Source organism: Lepisma saccharinum, chromosome 2, assembly GCF_977018435.1.
Source record: "Lepisma saccharinum chromosome 2, izLepSacc3.1, whole genome shotgun sequence".
NCBI classification, from domain to species: Eukaryota; Metazoa; Arthropoda; class Insecta; order Zygentoma; family Lepismatidae; genus Lepisma; species Lepisma saccharinum.
In genome coordinates, this window is record NC_139230.1 from 66888687 (window position 1) to 66915508 (window position 26822).

General features: G+C 36.3%; 1 protein-coding gene across 3 annotated transcripts in view; it reads left to right on the forward strand.

The window, feature by feature from the left end:
* The window catches only part of Gfrl (Glial cell line-derived neurotrophic family receptor-like), an 861280-nt gene that overhangs the window by 704327 nt on the left and 130131 nt on the right, over positions 1–26822 (forward strand). For all 3 annotated transcript variants that reach the window (XM_083117425.1, XM_083117426.1, XM_083117427.1), the window contains one exon: positions 9037–9262. In XM_083117425.1, coding sequence (XP_082973551.1) covers positions 9037–9262 — 226 coding nt within the window. The remainder of the gene's footprint in view (positions 1–9036; positions 9263–26822) is intronic.

Below are 26822 nucleotides of genomic sequence, written 5' to 3' on the forward strand. Positions count from 1 at the left end.
ATATAGCGTTAGAAGTTAGCCTGAAACATACTCGACTACCCTAAATCCCTCTTGGGTGACGTTTGAACGCGGATATCTAGATTCCATCGTTTTATTTTATTTACCTATTTCATTCTGTCTTAGTTTATGCATTTTACGACCTTGGCTTATATTTGGCAAATCGTTTCTGCAGTTAAAAGCCTGCGGCGAATTCTCAAAACCCAGAGCCAAGATTCGTCCGACGCAGATACGGTAAAAGCGTTATTGGACGAACGATGTGGCTGGTTTGGCCTGATATAAAATGCTAAATCACACACATTTCCGTCACGTCATGGCGGCCTCCCTCTCTCCCTCCATCTTCAAGCCTTCACAGATTCTCCCTCCAGATTCTTTAAAGATTCTTCCTCGCATACCCTCTTCTCCACTAACGATGAGACCAGACTAATTAAAACTTTGACTGCTATAAATTTCTGGAATTAAAAAAATCGTGATTTAAGTATGAAATATAGAGGGGGAAATTAAATCGTCATTTTCCTTGCAATTTTTAATTGCACGCTCATTCCCGTGCTCTTCGTTCCAGGTCCTGGAAAGTCGGAAGGCACGTTCGACTTTCGTGCCTCTGTTACTCTTCCATTAACTTCCAAGACATCATTTTTATTCCAGAAAAAAATAGAACATCTGTTTCGTACGTTGCTCTCTTTTGTTTGTCTAAGCGATGTAATCAATGCTACCTAATCACCTTTAATACACACATAAATAAAATCATCTCTATTTTTCTCTCAAGTAAATGCCCGCCTGTTCGTGTGGATGACGAATGATCTCCTTTAATTATCCGATCCACGCATAGGCCGTGCGTGTATTATTTTTTTCACGGCGGTTAGATTGGAAAGAATGAGCAATTACAATGCACATACTTTTCTGATGAAGACTGGATTATTAATTAAAAGCATATCAACCCTACAATTGGACACAAAAATGAAATAGAATAACAAATTATCTCTTTTTTTGATTCATAGGACTCTTCTGAGATTTTCTGCTCTTACGACCCCAACTACTATTGTGGCAGTAAAAAAAGTTATTCTCTTAAAATTACAATTGCACAAAGTCATCAAAATATGTATCGATAATCCATGATGTCTAGGAAACAGATTTATTTTGTGTCTGCTGACAATGCGTCGTGAGTTAATTGAATTATAAATGAGCTTTTGTTTATCGTGTTATAAATTCTATTCAATGCATATTTCTTAATTCTGTCCCCATTTTAAACTACTCACTTTATTACCTTCAGTTTTCTTTTATATTGACTTAACGAAATTAAGCCTAATTTATTGTGTGCACATAAATTGACATTTCAGGTTAATCTTATGCAAGTAAACAATCAGCGGGTAGATATCTTCAAACGTTGGTGGTTCGAACCAATGTGATACTGGACCAACTCAGTAGCTAGAAGAATGCTTAGAACAAGACAAAAATTCTAAAGAAAGCAAGATCGATAGTAAAATATCGTCGATCGCCAAGTTAAAAAGTAGTTGGTTTATAATGCTAGCATAATAAATGCATTTATTTGCTAACGTAAATCATAAAATGCAACCCAAAGTTTACATGCAATTGTGAATTTTTTTAACCACGAAACTGAAAATGAGTTATTGCATTGAAGACTTACTCACCCGGTTTAATTTGGAGCTGCACCACGAATTTTAAAATGCCGAATCAACAATCAGATTAACTCAATACGTTTATTGAAAAATTACATTCACTTCGGCGTGTGTTCCTTTAAGAGCACCGAGAATCAGTTTCTAAAACAGTGTTCAAATCAGGTGTTCTGAATCTTCTCCTTAGGATGGAAGACATGCCGAGATAAATGCTCTTTAATGATGCTTTCTAAAAGAAAACCCAGAAACTACCAAAGAGCAAAGTTAACGAATTTTACTTTAGCCCATTTAGCGAATTTCTACTAATCGGTCTCGGGTTCGATTCCCATTGGAGGCACATTGCACAGTGGTTTGGATCCCACTTTGAACTGTAGGTCCAGTCCAGATTAGCTTTTATGTGCGTAAAGTAGATTTTAAAAAAACTCAAACTCAATTTCTAGCAACCCTTAACTCTCTGGCGTAGCTATTACTTTTCCAGTAGTGACAAATTGAAGGAATTATATTATTATTTATTTCATACTCGAGAAATCTTCGAGTGGAGAACTGTGTAGAAAAGTTTCATATAATTCAGCTTGTTGTGTGATTTTTATTGCTAATGATAGGCCCTCCAATGATAATATAATTATTGTAGTAATATGCACGTTGCCCTGCTCGAAACTCTCCTGCTTTAAGTGAAGTGGTATATGAATTTAGAAATTGTGAGTTCTGAATATTGCAATAAAGATGGATGTAAAAAATGAACTTCATCACAACATCGAACGAGTTTTATCTAGGTAACAATTCAGTTGCCCTCGGTTAATCTAGTTGATTCGACTGTCGTATATAATATATTTTTAATTCTTGGAGATATATCGTTACTTAGATGATCGTATTTGATCACAGAATTTGCTACTATTTTGTAAATCGTAATGATTCATGTAATAATATTTGGTTGTTTCGGATTCACACTCGTCATCGTGGTTAACTTAGTGATGGAAATATTTTAACTTGAAAATTGTAGCCTACGAATAGATGAGCACTGAATACTTTTAATATATATTTTCATTATCAAGTGAATGCTGTAATACTTGTAAATTCTTTAGTCTAAACACTAAGCATTGTAAATTTACTATGCGTATAAGACTGTGAAGAAGTGCTTATAATAAAACATTCATTTAAAAAAAAACAGAAGTGAACATGGTGAGAAAAATTACCTGCTCCCATCATTATAAATTTCTACAACTTTTGAATTTTCTTACATTTAAATACATTTGTTAGTTGCAACTTAGTTAACTTCCCAGTGTTGTGCGTTACTTTTTCAGTCACAAGCCTCTCACTTTTGAAAGAAAATGACGTGACGTAAATAGAATCTAACTGTGTACTTAATTCACCATTAAGATCATTATTTTAAAATCTGTCTGATCTGACACTTGAAGACGCGCCTTGGAAATTCGCAAGTTCTTTGAGGAATAGTTTCATCTTTGTGAGCATATCATGCAAAGAAGAAATAATTCACGCTTTTCAAAGCAGGGTCGTTTGAAATCTTTGAGCTTTCAAATCTGTTGGATTGAGGCTGCCAAGGCACAATCAATTAAAAACTTCGTACTGGAAATACATTTCCACGACTATATAGATGAGTTAACTTTGGATCAGAGAATGACGATGACATTGGAGCGTATATTTCACATACATTTCTACAACTCTGTTTTTACTAATGCTGTTCCTCAACGTAAGTGCATCAGTTGACAACTTTGTCCCGTTGCAGTATTTTGTTACATGGTGAACAAACACTGGCTATCCTTGAGACAAAAGACCATAATGAACAATTGGAATGTGACAACGACGGTCATTCGGTGATGTGGGGTAACGTACTATGGCTAGCAACTGTCAATAAACCTGAGTATCGAAATAGTGTACATCTCAATACACGAGGATCATACTTGCTACATAAACGAGTTAAGTTCAGTTCCGTTGTGACCAGTGTTTGAATCAATCTAGGAAAGTTTGTGTTTGAAATGCGTGAGAGTTTTTAAAATAATAATTTGATTATATTGTTTTGAAGAAAATATTCTACAAATCATTACTGATTATACATACTCTAGTTTGCACACAAAATTACATCCATGCTCAATGTTTGGCTAATATATTACCATCTTAATATATGGCGTATTTGTATGGAAAAATATGCGCCCTAGGATATTGGAAGTAAATTATTGGGAAAGTACTGTACAGAAATTACAGCAGTTTGATACAATTTAAATTCTCCAACTGCAAATATAATTCGAAACTAATCACATCATAATGTGCATGCCATAACATAGAAAATTAATGATATGGCATCTTCACTTACTTGAAGACGCTTCTTGAAAATTTGAACATTGTACAGTACGAATGCAATTAATGAATTATTTTAAGGATGGACTATCTTTCCAGAAACGGTTGAATTCGATACAGAGCTAGAATAACTTTCAGAAAAGAATTTCTATCATTTTATCTTACCCTTGTCATGGGCAATACAAGAGTGATTTCTCATTGGTTGGGTAGTCTATGCTTTCTCAAGTCATTGTTGTTTAAGACGAAACAACCGAAATTGGGGAAAATGTCCATGCTTGCTGATAAAAAGATAATGTACGAGTAATAATAACTTGTTGACATTGGTATTAGTCTATTTTTTTGTTGAATTTGAATTTTTGAATTTGAATTAAAATTTGTTGGGTGCGTCAGCACTGAGGCTATTTTGCACCCGTCACACTATACGGTGTCCAGCCCCTTATCATAACAAAAATAAAAGCGTGTCTGAAAACTAAAATTTCCTTAGCTTGGTTAAAAGCTGAGGCTAAAAAGGGCGCTCGGCACAAATAAGAACAAAACACAGGACGATACAGAATTATACTAGCCATGGGGCCAGTCGCCAGAGCCTCGTTAGTCTGCAGTCTAGGGTGTACTACGTGGAAGTTAGATTGACTATTGGGTGCACTACGTGGAAGGAGCACCCCTTACACCCCGATTTCTGTTGTTGATTTGGTGTTTTAAATCCACTTTATGCACAGTAAAGCTAATCGGGACTGGACCTACAGTTTAAAGTGTGATCCGATCCACTATGTGCCTCTACCGGGAATCAAACTCGGGACCCCTTGATTATAAGGCGGCGACGCGACCACTGCGAGATCGGGGAGGCCAGTATTAGTCGACGATAAGCAGATTTCGTAGTATTTTTTGTAAACTGTATAATGAAAAACACACATATTACTTCCCGAAAATTATATCTTATTTTCATTTTAAGTGCAAAACTTTGCCAGTCACTAGAAAATATTTGTTCTGATGTTGCATAAGGAACATATCCCACACAAGTATATTTTAAAATTGCGCGAATCCAGACAACTTTAGAAGATGAATACTGTATTTATTAAGTGAATTTGTAAACTTTATTTCTTCTAGTGTGATGCTAGTTAGTTAAATATGCATGTCAAAAGGGAATCATTTGCGAATTCCGCCTTATAGGGAAAGCATTCTTTAATATAAATAAGAAACATTGATACCACGCTGAAAGTATAGCCTACGCTTACAAACAAAACATTTCTAAAATGGTGAGGAACTTTGCAGGAAAAAGGGATCCGCCAGCAAAGAAAATGAAGTTTGAGGAAAGAAAGACGCAGGGTCGTTCGATGTAGCTAGATGAACGCAGACAGTAAGTGGGGAATAAGTAAACGTGGGAGGGAATATGGACTCTACGTTCATTTTCATGATCTCGTGTGACGTTCCCAGAAACATTCAATCCATTTTATGTTCTTTGCCTTTATGGTATACGTCATCTCTTGTCACTCGGGGCTTGGAAAATGTTTCTTTTTCTTATTCCTTTCTCACATCAACGTACCTATTCAATGGGAAGCCATTTCAAGATATAAAACACACAGTATTTCTTGTACCTTAATAATAATTTGCAAATAAATAACCTTGTTTAACATTTATCTAGATATTGCACTAAACTTCCCATCTTGTTTCACTGTTTACTGCAGAACATGTTTTAATACGTCATGTAGTACATCTTGTTTCGAATGATGATGGAATTGCTTTTACTCTTGCAACAGTCACTTATGGGGTACTATTCATACCCAGGATAGAAATGTATTACAACAACGTTGAATTGAGGTATTTGAAATAAACCACGTTATTACTCTGCTACTTATAAACATTTTAAACGTTTAAATTTTTTCACATTACATTTGCTAATAAGTTTGATTTGATGTTTGTTATTTAGCGTCCCTTCTTCTGCCACTTTTGGCTAATCGCGAGGATGAGAATGAGTGATAATATGATTAAATTGATCAAGGGAATTCGAACAGGCTGGAATTCGAACCCGAGCCCCTTAGCTAATCGACCCGCCACGGTTGGTTGATTGATTGATTTGGTGTTTAAGTTCACTTTATGCACAGGAAGGCTAATCGGGACTGGGCCTACAGTTTAAAGTGGGATCCGAACCACTATGAGCCTCCACCGGGTATCGAACCCGGGTCCTCTTGATTACAAGGCGACGACGCGACCACTGCGCCATCGGAGAGGCCTGCCCCGCCACGGAAATCGCCTTTTAATGATAAGTGCAACTCAGCATATTAAAGAAATTATGTACATAAAAAATTTGACTTAACATAATTCTCAAAGTTAGACATTTTGTTAAATCAACTTCTGTGTGTGTGTTCCCTTTGACAAGAAAGCGGCGACCGAAATAGCAAGTTCAGTACATTTATAAAGCGATGCATTTCACATGTTATCTTTCAATCATTAAATACGTTAATATAACTGCGACGGGATGAATTTCAATATTATAGCTATAGAAGAGTCGTACTTAAAATTATAAATATATTATTCTTAAGTCGTATTGTATTTTTCAAGATTTTCCAAGTCGCTCTTCCAGGTTTATCGATTATTCACGATGATGTGAATGGATGATGAATCGATGAAATCGACGAGGGAACAACACAAAGAAAAACCCATCCTCGGGATTCAAACTTATGATCTTTGATCACTACACTATATAAGCCAATAACATGATTATAAATTATGGTTAAAGAAACTTGTAACACTAATTTACTTCAAGTTCATTCAACACCAAAACAATATGTTATATTTATTAACACCAATTATGGTCCAAATACAGTTAATAATATTAAAAAAAACTACACTAATTCTCGATTACTAAATTCTTTGGCTCTGTACATTCGAGTGAACAGTTGATATCAGGAGTTTCATCAATATTCAAAACGGTATTACTGCTAGCGTTTTGTCCTATGCTACATATGGCAGGTCTTTGTAAGTCCAAAGCAGGACAATGTACGTACAAGTCAGTCACTACCAGTAAGAATTCTAATTGCTTACCGATATCTCGAGAACGTAATGGTACAATTGTAAATAGGTTCAATGGCCATTCAGTTTGTCAATAAGATTGGCAACGCTGAAATCTTCAGATTTGTTAACCTGACGAGGTAGTAAACTAAGGAAGAATATGTGACCTCCCGAAGACGAATCCATCACTTAAGCACTCAACTAAACTCATCCGGTCCGTGTCAGGCATATTTGTATGTTTTCATGTGTAACATTATTACTATGTGATCTTGCCAACGTGCTGGGAGCTCAGTGTGAAACGAATCCTGCGGTCCTACGTTTATATACTGATTAAAACATGGACATTTCATTGTTTTTGTCTCTCATTTACCTCATTATCCACCCACATGGTCGCTACTAGCCCAGAACGAAAGAGACAGAACTGAGAACAGCGACATAAAATAAGTAAAATGAAAGAAAGAAATAAAAAAAAACACTACGGTAACTTCAGGATGGCCCACATTTGATATGGGTATTGTACATACAAATTCACATCAATATATATTTTCTCCAAAGTGAATCGAGTTGACCACCTAATATAGATGACAGTAAAATGTGTAGTCTGCTGTGTTCGGAAAGACTGATGCTGATTTCAAATCGAAGTGACATGTGTCGCGTGTTGCTTGATGAAGAGTCAGTGGAATGTAGGCTTATACAGCAAGTCACACCGTTACGACATGAAAGGTTGCGATTGATCGGTTCACTCTCAAGCGACAAGTGTCGTGAGTTGCTTGTCATTGCGGCATAATGGTCTTGAAGTATCGAAAAAAAGTGTAACATATTCAGAGAATACGTAACTGAATGTTGCAATACAAATGAAAGAGAAATAAATGAAAAAAGAATAAAACAATGTATTAAAACATTCTTTTACCTGTTTTGAAACCCCCCATAATCGCTTTTTTTTTAATTGGACATGACACAGGCATTGAAAATACTTTAATAGTGCCCCTTCAATATATGTATGCTCCTTATGAATATTTTTAATAAATATACTACATTACAATTTTATACGCTTGACATGGCAAGATTCCACATTTTAAAAGAACCTAATCATACAAATCTAGAAGCTGCAAAGTCGACGAGTTTAGTGGATTCAAGTTATCAACGTTTAGAAACGCTTGAATGTTGTTGGGCATGATATTTGAGTTTTTGTTTTAAGCTCACAGATATGCTATGATAGGCTATGCACAGATAGGCTAATCGAGACTGGAGCTAAAGTTTAAAGTATGATGCAAGCCACTAAGTGCCTCCAACGGGTATCAAACCCGAGACCCCTTGGTTACAAGGCGATGACGTAACCACCATGCCATCAGAGAGGCTCAGGGATGATGTTTCCGAAAGTGCCCCAAATTACAACCTATTTTCTTCTTTGCACACACTATAAATTGCTTCACTTTAGACTAATGAAACTGGCGAGTGGAACCCTAGCCAACAAAATAGCCAATAGCCATCTGTGGTGCAGTCCTGTTTTATTCTACGCGTACTTAATGCCTCTCTAGAGCCTATTTTTAATGACAGATATTGATTGACTGTAGTATCGATAGAAAGTTCATATACGAGCTGGCAAATACCCTAAGCGCTGACGCATCCACGATTTTAATTTCAATCAATTAATAATCTTTCAGAAACACTTGAAATTTTATAGAAATTGTCTGTTTAATAGAGAGTGGCTTCTTCTATTCTCAATACACATGTAATCTGACCCATATTATTTATAATAAACGTTACGTCACCATTGCATCTGCTATAACTTATGTCGGTTTTTCTTGAATGGTGGGGGAGAGGTTTGAATTTTTTGCACTTTTTGTTTGAATTATATAGCAATATATAGTGTGGATTGTAATATATATTAGACCTGTCTGAGCGTGCGGTAAGGCCAATTTTATCAAACTATGTAATGTACATTTTATTTATCTTGTTTTGTTAATTTTCTATTTGGTTGAAATGAGGTTTGGCTTATTCATTTTAGAACAGTAATTCTTATTTGAACTATAAAGAGCAAAGATATAATTTGATGGCTTCTACACGTATTGCTTCCATTCTTCAGGTGCTGAATTTAATGGAGACACGAGGACCTTCAGCTATCAGAGTACGTGCCACATTGCCCTGCATCAGTGCAACAATGACTACTCCTGTAGACATGCATTGCAACCAGTGTTGCAGTTTTGTGATTCATCCAGCTGTAACCGAGAGTCCTGCATGAAGGCCCTGCAGAACTTTTACGGCACTGCCGATGTTAAATGGACCATGGAAGTTGCTTTTTGTCTATGCAAGTAAGTGTGTATGAATCATTTTTTCCTGCTATAAACAACTTCTAGCTTGGCTACAACACTGATGCCTATCATGTAACTACCAAATTAAAATTTCCGGTGAACTGTTAAGTGTACTATATGATTACCATTAAGGAATGGTTACATGCAGTATACCGTTCATATTCGTGATGGTTTGCTTGAGGGGAACTCACCTTGTCAGGTATGTAATTCTTAAAAGGATCCTCGGATGCTACAAGTTTCTATTAGTAAAAATAGTCTGTTGATATTAGAGATTGTGAATAGAAAATGTCTTTCGATCAAAATCTGGCCTTCATTGTTTTGGATATTCCATCTTCACAACATAACTTTAACAGAATAAATTAGATCTCTGTGTTCGCATCGGATAATATCTCGTTGAGGGAATTAACGAAAGTATATTTTTGCCCAAGGGTTACATCAAAATCTGACCATCTAATTTAGAGTATGTAGGAATTTAAGCGAATTACGCAGATTTGCATAAATTTCTACTCAGTATACCCCCTGTGTTCCAAAAGGTAAGGTAATTTCAAGTATATTTGTTTATAAACCTGGAGCATATCCACTTGTGTAGAAAAGTTTCCTGCAGTGAAGTAATCAGGGGGTTAGTGGTTTGACTCCTCCCCTCAAAATTTAGATATGAAAGAAGTGGTAACTCATTGCACTGTTAATAACTGTTAATAAAACAAAAAAAGCCATAAACCCCTGGTAGGGTCACGTCACAGTGTTAAAAAAAATGCTGGTGAATCATTTAATTTTTTAATTTCAAATCCAGATATTTTAAAAAATGTATAAATCCATGATTCAGTGTTCTGTAACACACTTTAAAAGCAACGAAATGGGAATGCCTAGCTTAAGGGAATGTTTTCATAATAGAGGATTAAACGTTTCTATTTTGATTGGGAAATTGGCGAACTGGATCTAAGATGTATGTATAATAATAATAACAAGCCATTGCTCTACAGCCCCTAAGGGCCTTGGCCTATTTCCGGACTTTCAGTCTCCCTACCTAGAGGTAATGGGGTGACGTGGGGTCAGCACGTCGAACGCCCAGCCGTTATAGGAGATATCCATGACCGGGTTACGCTATTCACTCGTAGCTCCCCAATTTCCTCACGATGGTGGGTTTCCACCGGCCGAAAACCCAGAGACTGAACCCAGGCGGACTCGAACCCATGCCGTCCGCAGTCGGAGCCCAAAACCCAGCGCGTTAAATCACAAGGCCACGGAGGAGGTACCGATATTCGAATAAATTAACTTTGTTCCTACTTTTCTCAGTTGTACTCGTATAAATTAATATTGTAAGACAGATTCTGAATTCTGCTTAAATCACTCTTCTTCTTTTTTTAAAGGCTGAATCTGGTTCAGAATGGCATTCCTTAAAGTAAGTTTTTCCCTTAGGGAATAGGAAGTTTACTACATGTGCCAAATCTGGCTGAAAGATGATGGTGTAATAACACTAACACCCCTCTCTGCGAAAAATAAATTGAAAAGAATAGTAGTGACACAGTAATTTTAATACTCTGCTATATCGTATACAGCCATATAATAACGCGATAAGTGCTGGACTTACGATCTCGCTACCGTCGGTCTCCGGTTCGACTCCTGGCATGCTCATGGATGTTTTTCGTTTGCATGTCCCTTCATCACCTTCATCAAATCATCATCCATCCTTATTGTCACAATTAGGCTAAGAGCCGAAAAATCTGCGTAGAATAAGAAAAATAGAAAATGCCCACAAATACAAGAAATACTTCAAACTAAATACTCAATTGTTTGTAAATCCTTCAGTTTCAAAATTTTGAGAACCTTAAAACAAATAAGTTAGTTTATTGTCATTTTCGTAATATGCACCTCAAAAGGTTTTTTCTTCGAAAAAATATTTAGTGGCTTTAACCACTTCTTTTCCTTACAATGCCTTAGCGAGTTTTCATTCATTTACAATTCTGTACCGAAACAAACTTTATTTCATTTCCTTGTATTGGTTCCAAAATATCAAGCTCAAATATATTGGTAATTTGACCACACAAGTATTGAAATGCATATTTATGCATTTTGAATATGTTTTCGCATGTCCGACATAATTTTTCTAAACATATGTTAGATGCTCTTTAAGCTCCAGTGTGCTAAAAATAATATTTAACTGAAGAAGTGCTATTCCTGCCACATATTTATTTATCTGAATAATATTGATGAACGCGCGAGCATGTAACGAAGCGGAAGCATGAGCTTAAATATTTCAAGAAAGGTTATGCAGCGTAATTTCGCAGTATACCATCCTTGTAATACGTAATCACGGAGAAGTAATATTTATATGTAAACTGAAGCTAACTATTATTTTATGTTAGATAGTATATAGACTAATAGCTAAATAAACGAATCGCTTATTCCGTTAAAATCGTGCGTAAATGCTCACACGCCTCACCTTAAAGATAGCACGGTCGCTGCTCAACTTATTCTTTGACTGGAATCCAATGTCTCTGCGATGTACCTGGCTCAGTCCCCTTTTGCCCCATCTTGTTAATCTCGGGAAATCGCGCTCAGGGGAGCAATCTCTTCCATCCTGCTCCAATCCCGGACGGTGACCAATTAAAAGTAGCTGTGTCGAGCGAGTTATTTGCCAGTCGCACCAAATAAATCCACACCTTGCAGATCCTTGTTGGCACAGAACCCAAGTTCACGCATCTTCGGCCAACACTATCACGGGATCAGCGTGTCTGGAGAACAGACATCGGATTGATTCCTCGATTTATAATCGATAGTGTCAAGATCTGTTAATAACTGCATAATATTCGAAAAGATCGATTGTACATTTCAGGTTATAAATAATTTTTATAGATGGATTTGTCATTTTTTCATCCTTTCAATCTATAAGGTAGTAACCTTATAGATTTTTATTGTGTATTCTAAAGGCCTTTGAAACCATAATTTGGTTATTCGAACTTCCAATTCTGGTAATATATATGTGTTTATTATTTTATGTGATTATCGTATATAATAGTGAAATTAAAGTGATTTTGAAGTATTCTTCATGTAATCATTTGCACTACACAATCAAATTCCTCATTGCTACCTAATCAGAATATTTTACTATTCTCAACTGATCTGAACATTTTGAAAAAACACACACGAAGAAAATAATAACAAACAAGAAAAAACATTCTGTACACACAGAAAGGTAAACGCATTAGTTGAAAGAAAAAATGCATTAAGTCTGTATCTCAGACCAAAGGTTTAAGTGCATCATCGAGAAAGATACAGAAAGATGCATAAAAAAAACGCATCAAAGTACATCTCTTATGATGCACTCTGGTGTTACCTTTTCAAACGATATAAAATGTAAACCTGATTCTCGGCAAAGGTAAAAAACACACATTATTGCAACAATCGATGCGTTCCTGATGCATCAAATAGATTTGGTTCATTTTGTTCTCTCTGTGTATTCCTTAATTGGCAGTTTAACTTTCCGAAAGAAAAGTGTATATTGTGTAAAAATGCTATGGGTATAATTCATAAGGTATGCCAAATATACTATAGGACCTCGTTGTTCACTTAGTAACTTAGGTAACGCTGTTGCCTTGTTTGGCATCGGTGCCTGATGGAGGCACATTTACACACTGGTTCGGATCGCACTTTAAACTGTAGGTCCATCTTACCTGAGTATAAAATGAACTTAAACAACTCTTTTGAATTATCTAAGTCTACAGCAATGAAGACATGATTGTAATGCAATTCAAAAAACTCGTATAAAATATTGATAAACGTGAAATAATTTTTTTGCGTGTACGTACTCAAAATATCGTTACGTATTTACTATCAAGATTTGAGAATAATGCCAGAAATAACAAATTTCGGTATAAATAAAATATGTTTTTTCTTGCAATGAACATACTCAAATTATATATTTGTAAGTGCTGAACTTTTCCACATATTCATTAGCTAATATATCATGACTGAAAAAAATTAGGTGCATCAAGAAACCCACGATTGGCAAAGAAAGTCTTCATGAATTAAGTAATGATAATGGTATAAGATTGATTACTTTTGCAACCTCAAAGAATTTAATTGTGAAAAGTACCACTTTTAAACATAAAGATATCCATAAATATACCTGGTCTTCTCCAGATGGTAAAACTCATAATCAGATAGATCATATTCTCATTGATAAGAGAAGGCATACTAGTATAATTGACGTTCGTACACATAGAGGCGCTGACTGTGCCAGTGACCATTATTTAGTAATTGCTAAATTAAGAGAAAGACTCTCAGTGATAAATCATAAGCAACAAAATCTAACAGTTCTAAAATTTGATACAGGAAAGTTTACTGATGAAAGAATTAAGAAAGATTACCAAATTGAACTGTCAAATAGATTTGATGTTTTGCAGGATTTAAATGATGATGAAAATATAAATGAAACAGACGTAAATAAGAATTGGGAGCACATACGTAATGCAATAGAATCAGCAGCTAAAGAAAGTATAGGATACCATAAACCGAGAAAAAGTAAGCCATGGTTTGATAATGAATGTCATAATCTAGTAGAAATAAGAAATCAGGCTAGACTTAGGTGGTTAAATAACTCTGATGATACAAATCTAAACAATTATAATAGAATAAAGCGAGAAGTTAACCGCACGTTTAGAAGTAAAAAAAGAGATTACTTGAAAAGCAAAATTAACGAAATTGAAACAAACAGCAAAAATAAAAATATCAGAGATTTATATAAAGGTGTAAATGAGTTTAGAAAGGGGTGGCAACCTAAAGTAAACTTGATAAAAGATAAAGACGGTGATTTTCTAGCTGACCCAAGCGATATTCTAAATAGATGGAAGAACTACTTTAATGATCTTTTAAATGTCCATGTAGGAGATAAATCAAAAGTAAACGAAGTCCACACAGCAGAACCTTTAGTTCCAGAACCTAACTTGACTGAAGTTAAAGATGCTATTAAAAGGCTAAAGAATAACAAAGCACCTGGCATTGATTTAATACCAGCTGAGTTAATTAAATATGGTGGAAATTCATTAATATGTCAAATTCATAAATTAATTTGTTTAATATGGAATAAAGAAGAAATCCCTCAACAGTGGAAAGAATCCATAATTGTTCCTGTGTTTAAAAAAGGTGATAAAATGAACTGCAATAATTACAGAGGAATTTCTCTACTCTCAACAACATCTAAAATATTATCTAACATTATTTTAACAAAACTAACCCCATATACTAATGAAATTATAGGTGATTATCAATGTGGATTTAAACGTAACAGATCAACTAGAGATCAAATTTTTCACATCAGACAGACACTTGAAAAAAAGTGGGAATATAATCAAAATGTCCATCAGCTATTCATTGATTTCAAAAAAGCATATGATTCGGTCAAAAGAGATAAATTATATAATATATTAGTCGAGTTTGGAATACCTAAGAAGCTTGTTAGTATGATAAAAGTATGCACCAGTGAAACAGAAAGTAAAATTCGTGTGGGTATTAATATGTCTGACAAATTTACAATTCATGATGGGTTAAAACAAGGAGATGTATTATCTCCATTCCTCTTTAATTTTGCCTTAGAATATGCTGTTAGGAAGGTAAAAGAAACTAAAGAAGGACTAAAATTAAATGATGTGACTCAGTTGTTAGCATATGCAGATCATGTAGACTTACTGGGGGATGATGTGAATACAATTAAGAATAATGCTAAAATATTTTTCAAAACTGCTAAAGAGATAGGTTTGGAAGTTAACAATGAGAAAACTAAATATATGCTTACAGGCCGAAACCAAGTGTTAGGTAATAATCAAAATCTAATTATTGATAACAAATCGTTTGAACCAGTTTCCAAATTCAAATACTTAGGAGTAATATTAACAAATGAAAATGATATTAAAGAGGAAATAAAAAGTAGGCTTAATTCAGGAAATGCATGTTACTTCTCTCTTCATAAACTTTTGTCTTCTCGTTTAATATCTAAGAAACTAAAAGTTAAAATATACTAAACGTAAATTGAGAGTATTTGAAAATAAGATCCTTAGGAAAATCTTTGGACCTAAAAGGGATGAGGAGACAGGTGAGTGGAGAAGGTTACATAATTTAGAAGTACATAATTTGTATTCATGTCCAGATATTATTAGAATGATTAAATCAAGAAGACTTAGGTGGGCAGGCCATGTGGCACGAATTGGAGAGGAAAGAGGAGTTTACAGGATTCTTGTTGGGAAACCTGATGGTAAGAGACCTGTAGGAAGACGAAGATGGAGGGACAACGTTGAGATGGACCTAAGGGAAATCGGTAGAGATGGAAAAGAGTATATAGAACTTGCTCAAGATAGGGAAAGATGGAAGGCCTGTGTTGCTGCAGCCATGGACCTTCGGGTTTAAGAAGGCTAGGGAATTAGTTTTAGTTAGCATCAAGATACTAGAAATAGGCGTCGTTAAATGAAAATTGTTGTTTCCGACATTATTGCAATTGTATTTTTAGTTAATGGATTCACTGAGACTATTTGCACTCTGGCAAACACAAAACTAATTTATGTCAGTGAAATAGAACAACAAATATTTTAATGTTGCAATGTGTTTTCTTTATCAAGAACAAATTAAACGCATCGACGAACTAAGTTACTTCGCTGTCGATAAAAGCTGAGGCTGTAAATGGCATTCAGCACACAAAGGACAAGATGCAGGACAACACGCAAGCTTCACAGAGGATTATCCTGGCTGTGAAACCAGTCGCTAGTCCTCGTTTTTCTGCACGAAATCGATTTTCCCAAATAAAACGTAGTGTAGAGGAAAGATTGTCATTTGAATGCCTTCCGTAAAAGTCACTCCTCACTTTGTATTTTTTCGGTTATTTTACGTCGTGTTTGTGTACCTCTCTTCTAGGCTTTAATGATAATCGCGACTATGAGGATGAAGTTGAAGTGTGTGGGGAACATTGTGAAGAGGGGGCGAGCAAACGAACCTCGAGGTGGAGAATTTTGGAACAAGTAGAAGATGTTGGAATAGTTGAGAGAGCAAACGAAATGAAATATCCATGAGTCAGCCACGATTCGAACCTTGCACTACTGGTTACGTAAAGAACCATACCAAAGCCCAGATTCAGAGGAGGATAGCTTCAGCCTCAGGTCTCCATCTTGAAAGGGATCTCCACTCCATTGGGAAGAAAAAAGGCTTTGTAAAGGGCTTCAGTGTGAAACATGCGTATGAGTAGGGCGCGGATTTATAGACACTAAAAGCCTCTCAAATAGGCAGGCAAATAGGCACCCAAAATGATAAAAATTGGCACTTAAAAGGCAATGTAAAATAAAAAGACAATAAAGTATGCACCCTAAAGTTTAAAAAATGCACTAAAATTGGCCAAAAACGCGGGTTTTAAAAATTGTCACTCTTTTGTGAACCCTTGCTTTTCGACCATTTTGACTAATCGCGACATTGAGGATGGAGGATGATTAAATTAGATTGATGAAATGACACTGACAAAGAGACATCGCAGGCGGAAACTTCGATATCGAGATCGGGAATTCACCTCTCCTCTGAGGCAACGAATGGCTGTTTATTTGCCAAAGTGAAAGTCTGCTATATGCTCAGATAGGCTAATCGCGACTGGACATACAATTTAAAGAGGAATCCGAACAGTTGTGCAATATGCTTCCACCGGGAATCGAACCCGGGACCTCTCAAATGTGACAAATAGCAAATTTCAGTCAGTTCAACATAAAAAAGAAGTATATTCTTCAATGAAGGGGAAGCCAAAGGCGCGTAAGAACAGCTGAGGTGAGCAAATATTGCAGAATAGGCATTTCAGGCACGATTAAACCAAATAGGCGCTAACTTTCAAAATAGGAAATTATAGACACTATAAAAATGCTTTTTCGGACCAGAAACACCACGAAACGAACCTACTCGTACAATATTTGAGGCCTATGTTCTACTACAAATAATTAAAAAAAAGGGCAAATAAGCATAAATCTGCATTGTATATATGATTGATTGATTGAGTTGGTGTTTAAGTCCACTTTATGCACAGTAAGTCTAATTAGGACTTGACCTACAGTTTAAAGTGGGATCCGAAACACTTGTACCTCCACCGGGTGCAAGGCAATGCATCCTACTTCTGAGATACTGAGTTTGATATGTAGTAGCAACTCACCAACTAACAAAACCTGAACTGATATGTTATAACCAGGACATGATAAATTTCCAAATAAAGTTAAAGCTATCCGACATTTCAACATGTCGTGAAGTCATACGGGGGTGGATGTAAACCACACACTTTCACAATCTTGGCCATTTAAGGAAGTGATGTGATCAGTACCACATCCTGGCCGCCTTAACCCACCAGGGTTGTCCCCAGGTACGCATTTATTAGAAGTTGGGTGAACCCCAGAGCTGTCCCATGGTGGAACATTTCTGGGAAAATTCCTACCTGAAATGAAACACCCCGGGAATCGAATTCGAGCCTCAGGGCCTCTCCGATGGCGTAGTGGAACCGTCATCACCTTGTAATCAAGGTGTCCCGAATTCGATATCCGGTGGAGGCACATACTGGTTCGGATCCCACTTTAAATTGTAGGTACAGTCCCGATTAGCCTGTCTGTGCATAAAGTGGGCTTTTAACAACAACTCAAATCGAATCTAAGTCTTCCGCGTGGGCAGTCAGTTCACCGTGGCTCTGCAATTTCCATATGCGCGCGCGTGTGTGTTTATATATACACATATGGAGAGCAGGATTTTGTTAGCCCGGGCACCCAAATGTATAAATATTAGCCTGGACACAACACTGCTATTAGGATATAATAGTTTGATTGGTTGCAGTCAGACTCTTCGGGCATTTCAGATAGTGTTGCTCCCGTGCATCCATCTTTTCCTGAAGTTTCCATGTCTGCTGAATATGGACAGCGTTCGATTTTGCCTGCTGCGCTAATATTGTGCAGCATTCATTGGCGGTGCTGGCGCGGACGGGAAGAAAGTTGGAGAACCCGCTTCGAACAATCCTGGTAGCTTGCACTCAATTCAGACCGACTTCCCTGCGGAGGGGATGGCCATGACAGCCGTAATAACATTTGCAGATTGTGACAAGGTTCAGAACACACGGCCACCGCGGGCAAAATACTGGGCGCCACCACTCGGAAATGGAGTTTCGCCGATAAGACGAACGAACACAAGAAGTAAAATGAAACCTTTTCTTGCGGAATAGCCAATCCCGATATATCTTACCAAGTTGGCTTCCCCGCCGTACCAATTTTTAAGTTTTAAATCTGTGGCTATTTTCGACCTGCCACGAGCATATGTCAAGTTGACCGTGAACTTGGATGTTATCGGAGTTTGTTCAGTCCACCGTCGTCCAAAAGGTAATAAAAAAAACTCTCCCATACAAGGTTCGGATTCCGAACGTCACAAACGTGCCCAAAATATCCACGAAGAACATCAACAACGCGCAAATCTCCAAGTATGAAATAACGTATATTTCTCAATCATCTATGCACTCATATCAGCTGTTATATTCGTGAGTTATTCATACTTTTAACAAGATTCGAAGTAGTCAAAGAATTTTACACGTACGCAGCAAAAATTGAAGTCCAGCTAAAAAGATACGAAGACAAATTACAAAATTTTCGAAATCTCCCCACAAGGTGTCTACAGTCTATTCGTTGATAATTAAAAATGGTTAATGGACTGGAATGATATATCTTCTAGAATTGCAAGTTATGTAATCAAGAGTTTGCATCCCCCCAATAAGCTTATGACGCACTCTCCCCCCAGAAAGGATAACCTCCGCCGTTTGTGTTACATTCTTTATATAAATTATTTTGAGTAGACGAAAGAGTTGTAAGACGCATTAGAATATATAAAACGGGTAAATGAGGTTGATCATTGTTGCTATTCTATATTGTTCAACCTCAACTCTATTACAGTAACAGTGTAAATATTATATTGAATTGTAACAATAATCTTGGTATCTCTAACGTTTAGAGAGATCCAATACTTTCACAGGAAATCGCAGCGTTTTTTCCCCACCCTTTTTCTGACTGCTCGTTCAGCTCCACCTTTTACCCGACCCCCAGCTACAGCTCTGCATAAGCGCTCTGAAAACAGACTTTCTAGGTTTGAATCCATAATGGACATGATACGAATATTTATACATAGCGTTATCGTTTCCTGTGTACTGGATGGAAGGCTATAAACACTCCACCAGTCGGTGTCTGGCTACGGCATTGCCAAATCTGACTTCACTCAAAAAACTGAGGGCCGAATCACAAAAATGTTTCTGTTTGATTACTGAAATGATGAAAAGCTCTTATATACAAGTATAAACGCCTTGGAAATTCCGGATAAAGCAACGATATGTGTTTGAGTCCCTTCATATCATTACCATCCAGTCACATACATCTACGGTTGACCCACACGTATAAAACCGGCGTTTAATAACAGAAATCCAATATAAAATCAATCTATGAATACCCCATTTTGTGAGACGGTTATATAAGTTATAAATACAAACTATTTTACATATTGTTTATCAATGTTCAGTTACTTTTGTTCCCCCAACCAATTTCTACGACGCAGCGAGTGCCGTGAACCATTTCTCTGGGTACCTCTGTCTGTCACCAGAGTAACTTTAATTTGTTATTCTCAATTATCTAAAAAATAACCATGAATATAACACGTGGGTATATGCGACGACAAATGATTGTTCCCGTGTCCAAAGTAGCATTCGTAACATCCTCTCGATGGCAGAGAAGCGACGTTAAATAGATAAAATAAAGCAGAATACAGCATACCCCTTTCCTCTTGTGCTCTCGTAATTATTTTCGAAAGCACTGCCCCTGCACCATGTTTGCAAAGATAGAGAAAGTTTAAAGGTAAGGATAAGGTTTGATTTAGGCTCTATTTTGTGGCAGATACGCCAATCGTCACTGGGCCTACAGTTTAAAGTAGGATTACGAAAGAAACTCAACTCTCCCAGAGATTCGCACCCGTGAACAGAGTGGTATGGACATTCAGTATCCTAATTTGGAAGAACCTAGCAACCGTTATTTGCATTCTCTTGCATTTAGTATTATTTTCTCTCGCAACTCATGAAACTAAGTCCATGATCGCAGTTTGTTGTATCCTTGATTGATTGCTTGATTTGATTTATTTTACTTCGCTTTTCTGCCACGTTTGGTTAATCGCGAAGATGAGCGTGAGTGGTGATATGATGAAATTGATTAAGGGACACTCACAAGGAACACCCATGCACGGGTCGGGATTCGAACCCGGGAGCCCTGGTATACAACGTGCTAACTACTCCGCCACGGAGGTCGGCTTTCTTTTGTATTTTAGCCGTCTTCAATTATTATATTTAGGGAACGGATTTTAAGGTGTAACATTATTGTTGGGAAAGGGAAGAAAAGGTTCTGAAAATGTTTTCAAAAAAGTGCAGAAAAGGTGCTGATAAAATTCTTTTATTCATGTCTAAACCAGTTACATTAACATTCTTTATTCAGCACTTTAGCAAATAATATAATTTATGGTAAACATGGTATAATTTATATTATATCATTTTATAGCTCTCGTTCTGCTCTACAATAAGACTACAAGATCTTATGTAGCTGCTCAAGAAGAGTGAAAATAATTCATTTTTCTGTCCAATTTTTTAACAAAACATGAAAGAAAAGGAAGGGAAAAGGTGCTGATGATTCAAAGAGGGGGTAAAAAGATAAAAATGTGCTTATCTCACGAAAAGGTGCACAAAGGTGCAACAAAGTGTGTTCATTTTACCTGATTTCATGTCCTAAAATACATATCTCAAACTATCCGTATGAAAACAGCTATAGTTTTGCAAAGATGCTGCACCTTCAAATCCGTTCCCTAATCATTATGATTCATTTATTATATTATTCAGTTTAGCTTATAATCATCTTCAGTTATTATCTTTACACATTACGGACGTTTCTGTGTTTCGGTGTGTTTTCCCTCGCATATATTACACAGTCTTCTTCTTCTTCCTTCACCTAGAGATGCGAGAAAGTGACATCTAACTATCAACATAAAATCATTAAATGCATAACACCTCCAGTTGCCCTAGTTGCTATAAAGTTAAAAAAAAAAAACATTATTCAGTATAATAACGCATTTATGAAGAACGATGCACAAGCATTTAAGAATGATGCATGCTGAGAGAAAACATTAATAATGAATAACTTTACAGATCCAGTTGTTCATGACTGAATTTTCTGGCTTTGTTCTATGTTTTCAGCAATTTAGAACAACTTATTGCATTCAGTAAACATTCCAGGTAGTATGAACCAAGTTATCTTACTTTTTGCTGCGTAATTCTTCACCAAATGCCGGATTTCCTTGAAAAAATTATATGACGAAATAGAAGTCACAAGTTTACAACAACATGTTCTTTGAACTCTCCCCTCAAGATAGTAAGGTCACGGAATTTATCTTACTAGGCTGTCATCTTAGTGTTTTGTCATTCCTACATCTTGAGTCGAAGTTCATACACACAGCAGAGATATCTGAATCACAGCTTGAAAGTCCATTTCGTAAACCATTATTAGCCTACAAGGATACAACCAATATTAATATACGTTCTCTCTTTGGTTTTCCTTGAATCAAGGAACAAGTGTATCGTTGACTTCGGTTTCTAAATCGATACGTGATAACAATTTTAAAGTTTTGAATTTTCCAAGGACACGCTTATTTTCTTAACTCTGGCGAAAAAATAGTGAAATAGCTAAGGTGCATACAAATACATTAGTAACAAGCTCTGTTCTATCTAAACCCAAGTCCTTCTCCGCAGCTTTTCTTCTTTTTATCATTTCTCATTTTGGTCCAGATTGGTTGCTTTGAAATCACATATTAATTAATTGATTTATAAATAATAAGTATAGCTAAAGAATCAAAGATGGACGTTTCATCAGGCAGAAGAAGAAAGCTCCACCTTGCACTAGATCTAGTTGTTCGACAGGCAAATTGCAGGGTTAGTTACGTTAAAGAGCAAGTAGCATTTGTGACTGTCAAGTGGTATCTCCACAGTCTCCGTCCATGGGCAGAAAATTTGACAATAAAGATGAATTCTCTCAAAGTGGGCATATCCACATTCAAAAATATACTTAACGCACCGGATTAAAAAATATGAGGGGCAACTGATGAAGTGAAAATCAGCATAATTTTCGAAATCAACTCTTGGGCAGAGGCGCAACCATACATGTTTGTCCTTTATGTCCTGAGGAGGAGAGACATAACTTACCAATCCAATATTAATGTATGCATGTTCTTTTGTAAAAATAAAATTCTTCGCTTCGTCGAATTTTAAAGTTCAGAGTTATTCTAGGACACGATTTTTTGTTAACTTCCACTAAAAAAGTAGTGAAGTAGCTAAGGGCCACAGGAATACATTAGTAGCAAACTCTGTTCTTTCTACACTCGAAGTCCCTTCCCGCAGTTTGTTTTAATCAATTTCTCATTATGGTCCAGCTTGGTTGCTTTGATTATTACATATTAATTAATTGATTTATAAATAATAAGAATAGCTAAAGGATCAAAGATGGAAGTTTTCTCAGACAGAAGAAGAAAGCTCCACCTAGCAAATGAGAACAGGAATTTCCTACATATTTATTTGGATTTATAAGGAAACATTCCGCCAACAATATTAATACATAATATTCTCATGCTATTTTAGGTTTGAGCAGACCGTTAATTTCAGGTTACCCAAATCGTCCAACAAACTATAAAATTTGACACTACTGTCTGATGCCTTTTACATACCTTTTTCATTGCACGTTGATTCGGTTGTTTCCTCCTTAAAACATGACATGATTTTTGCAGAAGCATTCTTTTTCGGTCTCTTCATCACATACCACGTGATAGATGCAAGAATCTCCTGCTTTTGTATGTGCAAGCCAAGTGTATTTTACAAACAAGAACGTCGTGATTTGGAGCAATTAACGCATGCTGCATTTAGTCAGCCACCTTGGTCGTACGTGAAGAGACTGGAGCTGTGAGGCGTGACAGTCGTACGGCTTCAAGACAATAGTTGATATTCGACGTCAGTTTTTCCTAAAACTAATTCCATATTGAATATACTCTTTCGTAATCTATTCTTAGATTTTGTTAGCCGTGCTTCGTACTTCAATGTTTGCTCCCTCCTGCCCCCGTATAATTGATTTCTGTCGAAGGTTGGGGTACAATGCCCTCCTTTCCCTCGTGGTTGCACCACTGCTCGTGGTGAGAATTTGCATTGTTTGCGTTTCCATTTCTCATGTACAGTCACTGGCAATAAAAATTGGACACCTATATCTTGAAATTCTCGCTTCCCTGCAAGGTGTTATGTGTGTTGCCTAACTCTATGGCGGTGATAAAAGTTGCCATTGAAAATTTACTATTAAAAACCACTTGTCGCCGTAGAGATAGGCAACATACATAACGCCTTGCAGGGAAGAGAGTATTTCAGGATCAAGTTGTCCCGTTTTTATTGCCGGTGACTGTACCTGTCTTTTTTCTCAAATATATGTATTATGCGGGTCATTTTTTTCTTATTTTGCAAAGTAAAAGCACAAATTTAGCTAAATTTGTTTTGAGTGTAGAGACTCGGAGAGACTGGACATTTGGTTTGAAATGGGAGCTTCACACTGGCGTACGCAGTATTTTTCTCGGGGGGGGGGGGGTGGCTGAACTTGTAAAATTGGATAATGTAGGTATAGCCGCATTCAGTGGCGCAGGAACGTTTTTCAATAGGAGGTACAAAATTCAACATTCATATATATATATATATATATATATATATATATATATATAAAAATATATATATATATATAAATCTAAGAATAGTATATATATTATATTATATATATATATAATAGGGACATGGGAAATTCACTTTTAGAATAGCACACATGAATATTCTGTATCTTAATGGAAAGTTTACACAAATACATTTTATATATTTACTTTTTAGAATTTAAGTTTAAAAATAAACAGGCGAACATATAAAACTCTATACCTCGTTCTGGGCTCATTCTGAAAGTCATGGAACAGAAAATCAGAATTTTGTCACATGAACGTAGCAAGCAAACATGCATCTATTCATTTTAATGCAAGGTGCGATTTGAAGGGGGAATAGGAGGGATTTCTCCCTCTGTCTTGAACCATCAAATCTCTGGTTATGAATGACACATCTAAACCAAGGATGATTATTTCCAACCCACTGGATATGTAAATTATATTATTAAATTGATCGTACTTATAGTGTTCCAGTTCAGTTCAATTAAGTTTATAGCCCAATACACGAGTATACAAAAATTTCATCGCAAATTATGCTGGCTTTGTACAGTGTAGTCAACTTATATGGTACCGCGGGGCCGAGCCCAGACAAAAATTTGTCGTGCTATTATTATATTTTTTATCGTGTTTCGTGATGGAGTAATTACTGAAATCAGTAAATAACAGACTAAAGAAAAGTTAGGATTTGTTAGTGGGCATTAATACCAAGCAGCTGAAGAGTAATTAATACTTGTTATACCCTTGTTATTGTTTTATTATTATTGTTTAATTTTTATTATTTTTATTGTATTATTCTTGCTACATATGTGTGCGTGCTTCTCATTTGTTAATTTCTATTTTTCTCGCTGTTGATATCCTGATATAAAATGGATCCTCTCTGTATTCAGGATTTCTCAAATAAATAAAATAAAAAATAAAATAAAATAAGACATGGAAGGGAGGATTTATGTGATTTATTGTGAACTTATGATTCAAGTACTTGAGCTCACTCAATGTTTTTGAAAAGTATATCTTTTAGATGCCATATATTCGGTATTTTCTAAGACTTCTGGTGTTTCACAAATACCTTTGTATCGAATAGTAAAATTGGGCTGTGTTTTTGACGTATGTTGGGGTCCCTTCATCGTTTCATCCTGTTCGAGCGCTTGTTGAGATACATGGCGTTTTGTTGCATCTTAAAAAGAATTAAGTGAAGATGGTTCCCGGTCGACTCGTGAGAGCTTCAAGTTAGAGGAATTGATAAAACATTTGACAAAGTAGTTATATATAATGGAATTTGCTATAGTTACGACGCTCTGCAAGTACTGAAAGTACTATCATTGTATATGCAAAGCCGAAACCTTCAGTTTTTCAGAGCAAAGCAAAAAATTGACATGGCTACTCTTGAAACATTGAAATTGGTTGATTCACCGTGTAAGAGGGCGGTAGTTCAGGAATTAGAGGAAAACCATACGTTGAAAGCATTTTTTTCAATCTTCGGTGGACAATAAGGTTTCTTTTCGCATGTAGTCCTGTGAAAGACACATACATGGCATTTAGATAATTATGAACGTGTGTTATATAGTGACATGTCAGGTGAACTATAATTTAAGCGAAAGCATGTGTGCGTCAGTAGTTAAGGAATTTGGCATCTACAAAGAAAACCAAAAAAATATTTCCACCTCACTGAAAGATTATGTGAATTCAATCGAAATTGTACCAATATCTACACGTTAACATGAACGCGGGTTCAGTGCATTAATCTAATATTTAGTAATCAGAGTGAGATTAAATTTGCTTGGATCATAGAATACATCGCCGTAAATCAATTTCAGTGATACCTCTTTTTTTTTCATAAGATATGAGCTTCAATTATCATTTTGAACCTTTGTTTGAAAAGTTATTCAAAGACAAAAATTCTTATCGGGGGTTATTTTAAGGGGTTTCAGGACTTTTTTACGGCTTTCAATTGATTTTTTTATTTTCCAAAAATTTCGGGGCGGGCTGTAGCCCCTTCAGTCCTCCTCTGCGTACGCCAGTGGAGCTGCACCATTTAGAAGCTCCAATGGGAAACTACCCGATACCCCTTAATTACAAGGCGAGATTGTTGGCCACTGTGCAATTGGGGAGGCCCTCGGTTTACTAAACTTTTTGGCTTAATCTGGCCGGTTAGCATGATGGATGATTTAATGGCATGAAATGATAATACAAAAGAACGGCTTCATCCACACCCCAGACTCGAACCAAGAAACTTCAGGCGAAATCTATATGTGCATCTTCTACGATGTTTCGATGATATGGTCTGGTTCATGTCTACGTTAAGGCGACATTAGGGCGTCTGCCTTTCAAGCACCTTTATGCATATTCCCTAGGACAAGCAAGAATTCTAAGAGTATGCTAATCGTTATTTATGTTTACGATTGTGACACTTCAACAAAAGAGAAACTATTTGATCGATTATCGCAAAGTGGTTAGGTCAGTGATGGCAAAAGATGAGCCGAGGTTCGTTTCGTGTTTGAAAATGTCGTGGAAGAATGGTGTCGCCTTCATTTGTCATTCTTTACTCCAGCATAATCTTGCTTTTGTTTGTTTTCCCTGCTTTCGGTGAGCTGACCTCCCTGTCCCCAACATTGAAAGCGCTTTATTTCTTTTTTTTTTTCCTTCCTTCCTTTTCCTAATCCTTTTAGCTGCCTTTCTTTCTGAACGACCGACCAACTTATGCCCTATCACGCATGCAACTGGACAATCAAGATTTCTGCGGTCTTAGCTCTGAAATAATGAATGGTCA